The 9802-nt window shown below is 44.2% G+C and overlaps 2 protein-coding genes across 3 annotated transcripts; one reads left to right on the top strand and one right to left on the bottom strand.

Moving 5' to 3' along the window:
* Window positions 1-182: 182 nt before the first annotated feature.
* Window positions 183-9086, top strand: LOC125530245 (protein argonaute 4B-like). Of its 2 annotated transcripts, none has more exons than XM_048694636.1 (23): window positions 183-365; window positions 2690-2800; window positions 2856-3030; window positions 3161-3366; window positions 3456-3680; window positions 3766-3902; window positions 4005-4102; window positions 4184-4281; window positions 4878-5037; window positions 5117-5233; window positions 5344-5451; window positions 5547-5609; window positions 5688-5801; window positions 5877-6042; window positions 6142-6392; window positions 7261-7388; window positions 7502-7567; window positions 7633-7696; window positions 7831-7942; window positions 8055-8128; window positions 8235-8329; window positions 8430-8461; window positions 8560-9086. In XM_048694636.1, the coding sequence occupies exons 2-23, from the start codon at window positions 2691-2693 to the stop codon at window positions 8736-8738; spliced, it is 2778 nt and encodes a 925-aa protein (XP_048550593.1). In that variant the 5' UTR covers window positions 183-365; window position 2690; the 3' UTR covers window positions 8739-9086. The 2 variants fall into 2 exon arrangements, with proteins under 2 accessions (XP_048550593.1, XP_048550594.1); XM_048694637.1 differs by having other exon boundaries at window positions 246-360; window positions 2689-2800.
* Window positions 9087-9228: 142 nt separating this feature from the next.
* Window positions 9229-9802, bottom strand: LOC125530246 (reticulon-like protein B12; the record flags this gene model as incomplete). Its single annotated transcript, XM_048694639.1, is given in 2 exon segments — window positions 9229-9647; window positions 9766-9802. Coding segments are annotated over 2 exon segments (210 nt in total), but the record flags the coding sequence as incomplete, so codon positions are not given.

Consider the following 9802-nt stretch of genomic DNA (forward strand, 5'->3'; position numbering starts at 1 on the left):
CGGCGGCAGGCGTCTCATGCCAGCCGAACCAACGGACGGATGACGGCAGCGACGAGGCCGAGGACTCATCCTAGCCGTCCGTCCGTCCACATTGTTTTGTGTACCCCACTAGTCAGTAGAGGAGTACACATGTCCCTCAAAAAAAAAGTAGAGGAGTACACATACCCCAACACCCCACACCACACCACACCACCCAAGAAAAAAAAGAAAGAAAAGAAAAGCTCCTCCTCCATAACTAGTACCTCTCGTCATCACGAACAGAGCCCAAGAGCAGAGTGAGGGAGGGGGAGTGAAGACCGCACCCACACCCCCACCCCCACCCCCACCGGAGAAGACCGCCGCGACGGAACTCGCATCGCCGCTAGGTAATCACTCCATCCATCCATCCATCCTTCCTTCCATCCTTGCTAGGGTTGGGTTGGGTTGGGTTGGGTTGGGTTGGACAAGACATTGGTGAATCTTGTTTCCTTTTCCTTCCTTGCTTGTAATAAATCAAATCAAATCAAATCAATCCCCATTCATTCCTTCCTTCATCCGTCCAGGCTGCAATGCAATGCAATCCTAGCTAGGGTTTTCCCTCCTCTCTCCCGCGCCAGATTCATCCCCTCGGCAGGCAGGCACGGATAGGGTCGGTTTTTTTAGGGTTCTTCCTTCCTTCCTTCCTTCCTTGCCTCCACCAATCTATTCTTTTTTTTAATACTCCGTATATAAGGACACCAAGATTTGCTTCTCCCTTTCATTCTTTCCTGACCTATTTCTCACTCTCTTGTTTTTACCCCCACCACTTATAGTGACTTAATGTCTCTACCAACAAATCTCCTTTCTCTCTCCGCATTTCTTCTTTCTTTCTTTCTTTCTTTCTTTCTTACTAGCATGCATGTATGTATGTATGTATGTATGTATGTATGTATATGCACTGTCCATTCTTCCACACAGACAGATTTGTTTGTGCCCACCGCACACCATTATATATGATTTATGCATTTTGCTCCCCTGCTTCCCCTCCCTAATAACCAAGGGAAGCAAGCAAGCAAGGAAGGGGAGCTCCTAACCACTAACTCTGCTCAACCTACACCACAAATAAGACACATTATCATTTCTTTCTTTCTACTTTCTTTCTTTCTTCCTTTCTTTCTTTCTTTCTTTCTTTCTTTCTTTCTTTCATAGATGGATGGATGGCCCAAATAACCACAGCTTCTTCACTTCAGCTTTGGGGTTTTCTTTCTTCACCTTTTTCTGTGTTTCTTGCTTGACTTTTGGCTTCAACATTAGGGAGGGGTTACTCTTTCTCAAGGGATAGGGAGACATTTGTTTTGTTTTTGTCTCTCTGTCTAGGATTCTTCTTGCAAACAAAACAAAACAAAACAAAATGCATGCTCTATTTGCTTTCACTGCTTCTTCTTTCTTTCTTTTTTCTTCTTGGCTTCAATCAATCAAAAGGCCCTTTCATCAACCTTCCTCTCCTTTTCTCCATCAATCTTTCTGCTCTCTCTCTCTCTCTCTCTCTGCAGTATGCACACATATCCCCTTTTCTTATTCTTATCATTTCAAAAGAAAATGCTCTGCCTAGTCAGTCTAGTCCGTGATGTGATGTGACAAGCAGAGGGGAGGGGCATCACACCTACTCTACATACCAAGTGAGGACGCACCTGTCTGTCTGTCTCTCTCTCTCTCCCTCTGACGATGCATTTTTTGGGGCCTCACATGTCATAGGATTCATTCAGAAACCTCTGTTTCGCTTACAGTGGGAGTATCATACTGCTTGTAAAATATGCACACCAATTTTCTCTTCTTTTTTTCAAGGTCTTGGGGGTTTTCTTTTATGGATGAGCTTCTTTAGTTTTGGGTTTTTTGGCTAGGCTTCTTCTTGCAAACAAAATGTTCTCTGTGCATATCCATGGGAGAGGTTAAATGATTCAATTTCAATGTAATATGCTCTACTTTTCTCTGTTCCCTATCCATGAATCTTTGTGCTCTCTCTACATACCTTCCATCTTTTCCTAGCAAAATACTACTATAGAAGCAAGGAACTGTGATGTGACCAGTTGGGCATCACACCTCTCAGTGCCTGTCTGGGTCTGGCGATGCATTTTTTGGGGTTGACAAATCATAGGATTCAGGAATATGTTCTTTTGTGACCACAGTGCCAGCATCATTGTTCATTCCTGTTTACAAAGTTACCGCCTGTAATTATATTATGCGCAGAAAGTATAGTTTTGATTTCTAGTACCATACAATTTCTCCTGGTCAAGGGTAGGAAATATACCCCTGTTTGGAGCTAGCTACAAGTAAATCTTATTCATCATACACAGCATCACTTTTGTGATCACAGTATCAGTATCATCATTGATTCCTCCTACATACAAACAAAGTATAACTCTGCTCCTAAGTATGTAGCACACCTTCCTTTCATTAATATACAAGATCTCCTAGTGAATGATAACATGTACTCCCTCTGTAAACAAATATAAGAGCGTTTAGATCACTATTTTAGTGATCTAAACGCTCTTATATTTATTTATGGAGGGAGTACTATATACTCTGTTTACAGCAGCTAGAGAGTAAATGTTCTTCATAGCTGGACCATTTCTTTTGCGACGTTTGTTTGGTCATCCTGGAATCAATTCTGTTTCCTGTCTTGGCACTACTACTACTTACTAATCATTGCTGTTCTTTTGATCTTGCTTAGGATGGACCCGCATGATGGAGAGCCTGCTGCTGATGAGTTGCCACCACCACCTCCTCTGCCTCCCAACGTGGTGCCCATCATCGCAGAAGATGCTGCTGCTGCTGCTGCCGGGGAGAGTGAACCCCCACCCCGTGGTGCCCATCATAGCAGAAGATGCTGCTGCCAGTGAGAGTGAACCGCCACCGCCACCTCCACCTCCAAGCAAGCCAGCAAAGCCTAGGAGGCACATAATGGCCAGGCCTCCCAATGGATTCGGAAAGAAGGGTCAGCCCATCCAGCTGCTTGCCAACCACTACAAAGTCTCTGTCAAGCCTTCAGAGGAGTTCTTCAACCACTACTATGTAAGAAGCATACTTGCTTTCTTTCCTAGCTAGTTTCACTACTGCCTAGTACTACTTCACAACTAGTACAAGATTATTTATATATCCCCATGCTGACTTGGTATCTGTGTTATCCTTTGATGATGCGTAGGTTAATCTCAAGTATGAGGATGATACGCCAGTCGATAGCAAGGGCATCGGCAGAAAGGTCCTTGATAAGCTGCAGCACACCTACCATTCTGAGCTCGCCAACAAGGACTTTGCATACGATGGTGAAAAGAGCCTCTTTACTATCGGGGCTCTTCCGCAGATCAACAATGAGTTCATCGTGGTATTGGAAGACATCGGTAGTGGCAAGTGAGTTCTGCTCCTTCTTCACCTGCCTGCATACTGTCTGTTCCTATGTTGCTCAGTGTTTGGTATAACTCTGTTTCGCTTGGTTGTAGGACTGCTGCCGGGAGTCCTGGAGGTAACAACGGTAGTCCTGGAGGTGGTGACCAGAAGAGGGTGAGGAGACCCTACCAGGCCAAGACCTTCAAGGTGGAGCTCAACTTTGCGGCAACAATTCCAATGGCTGCAATTGGGCACGCCATCAGAGGCCAGGAATCAGAGCACTCCCTCGAGGCACTTCGAGTGCTTGACATCATACTCAGGCAGCACTCCGCAAAACAGTATGTATCTCATCTACTCCTATGCCTCCGCAAGCGTTTATGAGCTGCCTCATGACTCTGGTTTATGTTTTCTGATGATCCACAGGGGCTGCCTTCTAGTCCGTCAGTCGTTTTTCCACAACAACCCTAGCAGTTTTGTTGACCTGGGCGGTGGTGTCATGGGGTGCCGGGGATTCCACTCAAGCTTCCGTGGTGCACAGAGTGGACTCTCCCTAAACATTGGTATGCATCTCACCAAAGTGTTCTTGTATAAACTCCACCGTTAATGCTGCGATGGCTACATCCGATCTAACATTTGCATGGCAAAATTCTTTTAACTTGCAGATGTTTCAACTACCATGATAGTTAAACCTGGTCCTGTCATCGACTTTCTTCTCGCTAACCAGAAAGTTGACCACCCTGACAAAATTGATTGGCAGAAGGTAAGTTGCATCTCTGATGTTCTTGATGATATTGCGCAAACAGTCGTGCAACCATATCTAATTTGCCTGCTTCCCTAACAGGCTAAGCGTGCTCTCAAGAACTTGAGGATAAAAACCACTCCTGCAAATTCAGAGTTCAAGATTGTTGGGTTGAGCGAGAGAAATTGCAACGAACAGATGTGAGAGTTCCCCTTACTGCTTTATTCATTTTACTTATACAACTCTGTTTAGAGCAGAGCTAGCTAGGGAGTCAATCTTCTCCATCATATATACAATATCTGTTGTGGCCACAGTATCAGCAGCATTATCAATTCCTGTTTACAGAGTTAGTGCCTGTAATTATGTGCAGAAAATGTAGTTTTGATTTATACAAGGCCTCCTGGTGAAGGATCGAAAATATACCTCTGTTTGGACTTTGGAGCTAGCTACAGAGTAAACCTTCATCATCATATATTGTGCTAAGTATGAATACAAGTATTTGGGAACGGAGGGAGTATTTACAAAGTTACTGCTAAGTATGGACACAAGTATTATCTTTTGATATATACAAGATCTCGTAGTGAAGGATAAAATGTATATAACTCTGTTTAGAGCTAGCTAGAGAGTAAATCTTCTTCATCATACAGAGCATTACTTTTGTAATCACAATAATCATCAGATCACTGCAGTAATTCATAGTATCCCTCGGAAAGGTGTCCTGTTGTTTCTAGCTAGTTCTATCTTGTGCATTTTGCTGCTATTTATTCATTGTTTTGTGATTGGCATGTTTAACTAGGTTCCCTTTGAGGCGGAGGAATGGTGACAGCACCGAAACTGTTGAGGTCACTGTCTATGATTACTTTGTGAAGAACAGAGGAATAGAACTGCGCTATTCTGGCAATCTTCCCTGTATCAATGCTGGGAGACCAAAGCGTCCGACATATTTCCCCGTGGAGGTTCGTTTCACAGACTTGCTGTTTTACACCCTTCTGAAATTTCTTCTCAAGTCCTGACGTGAACTTTTTGTGCGACCAGCTTTGCACGCTCGTTCCTCTGCAAAGATACACGAAGGCTCTGTCAACTATGCAGAGGACTTCGCTTGTCGAGAAGTCGAGGCAGAAGCCTCATGAGAGAATGTCAACCCTTAATGATGTGAGTTATCATCATCTAGATTCTAGCTTGCTTGCTGGAACCATATATACCTTGCTGTTTGTATGGCAATTGACTCATGGTTCATGCTATCTTCTTATTTTATATGCAAGGCACTTAAGCGTAGCAACTATGACGCTGACCCCATGCTGAAGGCATGTGGCATTTCCATCGCGCAAAATTTCACTCAGATTGAAGGGAGGGTCCTGCCTGCTCCCAAGGTTAGTCACTGATAGTTCTCCAAGCTTTGTATCTTCCAAATGAAAGCTCGATGTTCTTCCGAAAAATGTATCTAATCAAGCGTTCCATCGTGTAGCTGAAAGCTGGTAACGGTGAAGAGTTCTTCACCCGCAACGGGCGCTGGAATATTGCGAGGAAGGTCGACATTTTTCTCTCTCTTTCTAATATGTCTTTCTATCAATGTTCCTTCTGTTTGTTGATTCTTTTTTTGTTTCAGAAGCTGATTAGGACCAGCTCTGTCAAGAGGTGGTCCGTCGTCAATTTCTCTGCACGCTGTGATCTTCGTGGTCTTGTCCAAGACCTTAAAAGGGTCGCGACTGGAATGGGACTCGTATGTTCCCACTTCTCTACAACATATTCTCTTAGTTTTTCTTCTGTTCTGCTGCTGAACTTCATTTGTTTGTAGGAATATGAGGACCCTCACACTGTAATTGAAGAGAGCCCGTCACTGAGACGAGCTCCGGTGGCACGAAGAGTGGAGGAGATGTTTGCCCAGATAAAGGCCAAGCTACCTGGAGCACCCTTGTTCCTCTTGTGCCTCCTCCCTGAGAGGAAGAATTGCGAAGTTTATGGTTGGTTCATCTTCTTTTTGGTTGTGTTACCCTTCCCCATAAACATGATCGACTGTTGGAGAACCATACATAATACATATTTGCTTGAATCTGCTGCAGGTCCTTGGAAGAAAAAGTGTCTTGCTGATTTCGGCATAGTCACCCAGTGTCTAGCTCCGCAAAGAGTCAATGATCAGTACTTGAGTAATCTGCTGCTCAAGATAAATGCTAAGCTTGGTGGGCTCAACACATTGCTTCAAATTGAAGCAGCCCGTGCAATACCCATTGTGGGGAAGGTGCCCACTATCATCCTGGGAATGGATGTCTCACATGGTCAACCTGGGCAGTCCGACAGGCCTTCTATTGCTGCGGTAAGAGGGATACAGATTTTTATCTCTCTGAAAAGTAACTCAGGTTTCATCAGTAGATGACGTCTTAGCTCTTCAGCATGAAGATAGGATCCCAAATTGTCTTTGCTTTGCTATCTGTTCAAAATTCCGCAAGGTTTCTTTATGCTATCTTGCGTGGTAGGTATAGTACACTACATGGTTAGCTTTGCCCTGACAAACTAGGCCCCTCAACCATGAATGCATGATGTACCTATTTTTCTTATCCTTATCTGGTTGATGATGTAACTGTTCTTTATGGCCATGTGATAATCTCATGTAATCAATTTAACCTGCTGACTAACTTTATTTTATTAACTGTCAACAAATCAGTTCACAGTTTCCTTCAAGCACTGTTCATTGTTGTATATACCACATAGATGAAATATAACCCTATAAATTAGGAGATGGAAAATGAACTATGAGTAATCACAGTTTAGATACATTTTCATAAACGCACTTGTCATTGATCAATTTTACATTTTCTTAGATAACAAATGTCATCTATCAGTTTCGAATATGAACAAGCACACATATTGGCCAGTAAGTTGAGCCCACATTAGTCCTTGAACAGTACTAGTACACTATCCGTCCATCCATCCATCCATCCTAGGATTGCATATCGTGTTCTAGAACACTGATTGGAAGCTGCAAAGCATTCCACATAAGCTATTGGAATGTGACTGGCGCCAGTTGTTATGACTGTTGGTGCTGGATATTACTTATCTTCTACTCCCTCTGTCCCATAATGTAAGACGTGTGTCAAAAAACGTCTTACATTATGGGACGGAGGGAGTAAGTGTTGCTTGTTCTGACTGCTTGTAACTAACTATGGGTTTTGGGTTTTGTTTAGGTGGTGAGTTCTCGTGAGTGGCCTCTCATCTCTAAATACAGAGCAACAGTGCACACTCAGTCACCCAAGCAGGAGATGATGGCTTCCCTGTTTAAACCAAGGGGAACTGAAGATGATGGCCTCATTCGGTACGTGTCAATCTTGAGTCCACTTCATTGTCCAAACTGTGCGTGGATGTCCTTGTAGTATGTATGCTGTGTTTTGTTGTACACTTTCCTAATGGAATGGAATGGATTTCCAGGGAATCTCTTATTGACTTCTACACTAGCTCTGGGAAGCGGAAGCCAGACCAAGTCATCATTTTCAGGTAAATTTTTGTAGTTCCTCAAATGTTGCTCTGCTGAAAAAGGATATAACTGATGCTACTTTCAGGGATGGAGTTAGCGAAAGCCAGTTTACTCAGGTCATAAACATCGAGCTTGAGCAGATCATTGAGGTAGTGTATCTATTTGATCCCAACTAGTGCTTGTTACAACAATACTTGTAACCTACGAACAAGTAATTATCCCGTGCTGGAGCTGGACAGTGTCACTCATATTTGATCTACTTTTAACCAACCAACCAATGCAGGCATGCAAGTGCCTTGACGACAAGTGGGAGCCCAAGTTCACAGTCATTGTTGCTCAGAAAAACCATCACACCAGGTTTTTCCAGACAAACTCGCCAGAAAATGTTCCTCCTGGTAAGCAAACGTCTTTTCCGAAGTCCACTACTTTTTATACATGGGTTTGCATGCAGTTTTCTTGTGTGAAATGATAGATTGTAACAGCAAGTGTCCATGTCATATTGTGTAGGCACTGTGGTGGATAAACAAGTCTGCCATCCCAAGAACTTTGACTTCTACATGTGCGCGCATGCTGGGATGATTGTAAGTAGTTAACTCTGCCCTTTGCTCTGTTTTTGCTTACTAGCACAATGTAGCAGTAGGTAGGGTGCATTCAGGTGGGGGCTAATTAGGGTTTTTTGTGTGGCAGGGCACATCGAGGCCAACTCATTACCATGTTCTGCATGATGAGATCGGCTTCAGTGGGGATGAGCTCCAGGAGTTTGTGCACTCGCTCTCCTACGTGTACGTGGGCAGCCTATATATATGATGTTACTACTAGTCTAGGCTTTGGTTATTCTTGTGACAAATTGTGTCTGAACGTGCCGGTGTTTCTTTGTTTCAGGTACCAGAGGAGCACGACAGCGATATCAGTAGGTATGTTTGAAGACTCGCTCGATCCATGCTCAGCTGCTGTTTTGTTTTGTGTGCGCTTAGTTGCTTATGTATGTTGTGTGTGTGTTTTGTTTTGGCAGCTGCTCCGATAGCGTACGCGCATCTGGCGGCGGCGCAGGTGGGCACGTTCATGAAGTTTGATGACATGTCGGACACATCGTCGAGCCAGGGAGGGGGGCACACGTCGGTGGGGAGCGCGCCGGTGCCGGAGCTGCCTCGGCTGCATGAGAAAGTGAGGAGCTCCATGTTCTTCTGCTGATGTGATGCTGCTCTTGGTCTTGATGGATGATGATGTCTGTCAGCGGAGGTTGAACCGTGTGTCTGTATAAAACATACCTATCTTATCTATCTATGTACTATCTATGTAGATGGCAGATGGCACCTGGAACTCTAGCTGTATGGGTGCTGGTAGAATGAACAAGTAAGTCGGTAGTGCGTCGGTGTCGCTGGGAACGTTCCTATGGATGCGCCGCATGTTCATCTGGTTTGTGGTGTGTTGGCGTTGTTGAGCCAAGCAAACCTGAAGCTAGCTAGAATTAACCTTGATTGGATCATGTGGTGGCCCTCGTTTGGGTGGAGTGGATAATCAAGTTAAGTGTTTGAAGCATGCATCCTATAGTTTGTATGGTTTGTATGGTTTGCAGCAGTATGGTATCCTGAGTAGGGATGTGAGTGTTGCAGACAGAAGAATCAAACAAACGAACTATCACCAATTTTCATACATTCATTCATTTTCATTCAGAGCAGAGTGACAAACAAACAAACAAACAAACTAGCCAGCCAATCTATTACAGTATATATCTAGTACTGTTGTACTAGTCTTCAACACCAACAGCCGTAAGCAGCAGCAACCAAATCAACTCAATCAATCTAAGCAGGCACGCTAGAAAAAGAAACTGCTGATAGGGAGAGAGGGAGCCCAAAACAAAACAATTGTCCATGAAAAAATGGAAGAGAAGAGAAGAGAAGAGAAGAAAAGAAAAAGCATGAATTGATCATGGTTCCTTGAGCAGCTGGATGAGGTGGTCTCTGGCGCTGAGGTAGCAGGTGAGGGAGAAGGTCTGGTACAAGAGCTCGTATCTGTAGAGGTTGAGCGACGCCAGCCTCGCGTATCGCTCCATGCTCAACCTCTGGTACGCCGCCGGGATCGTCAGCCCGCCCACCACAACTGCACAAAATCAATCCAATTACAGTCTGTCTGAAATCTGAATGTATAATCTCAACAAACATACTGTATATACTACGTACAGTACTAGAGTATTCACAAAGACAAGAAAGGTGCGTGCCTGCGTAGCAGAGGGTGGGGAGGTCGCGCGCGAGGCG

The sequence above is a fragment of the Triticum urartu genome, unplaced genomic scaffold (genome assembly GCF_003073215.2).
Source record: "Triticum urartu cultivar G1812 unplaced genomic scaffold, Tu2.1 TuUngrouped_contig_6174, whole genome shotgun sequence".
NCBI classification, from domain to species: Eukaryota; Viridiplantae; Streptophyta; class Magnoliopsida; order Poales; family Poaceae; genus Triticum; species Triticum urartu.

Bases quoted from the DNA above. Each gene is read 5' to 3' on its own strand.
- LOC125530245 (XM_048694636.1), top strand. From the start codon at position 2,691: ATGGACCCGCATGATGGAGAGCCTGCTGCTGATGAGTTGCCACCACCA. The intron at 4,282-4,877 runs GTGAGAGTTCCC...ATGTTTAACTAG, and splicing joins AGAAATTGCAACGAACAGAT to GTTCCCTTTGAGGCGGAGGA. The intron at 5,234-5,343 runs GTGAGTTATCAT...TTTATATGCAAG, and splicing joins GAATGTCAACCCTTAATGAT to GCACTTAAGCGTAGCAACTA.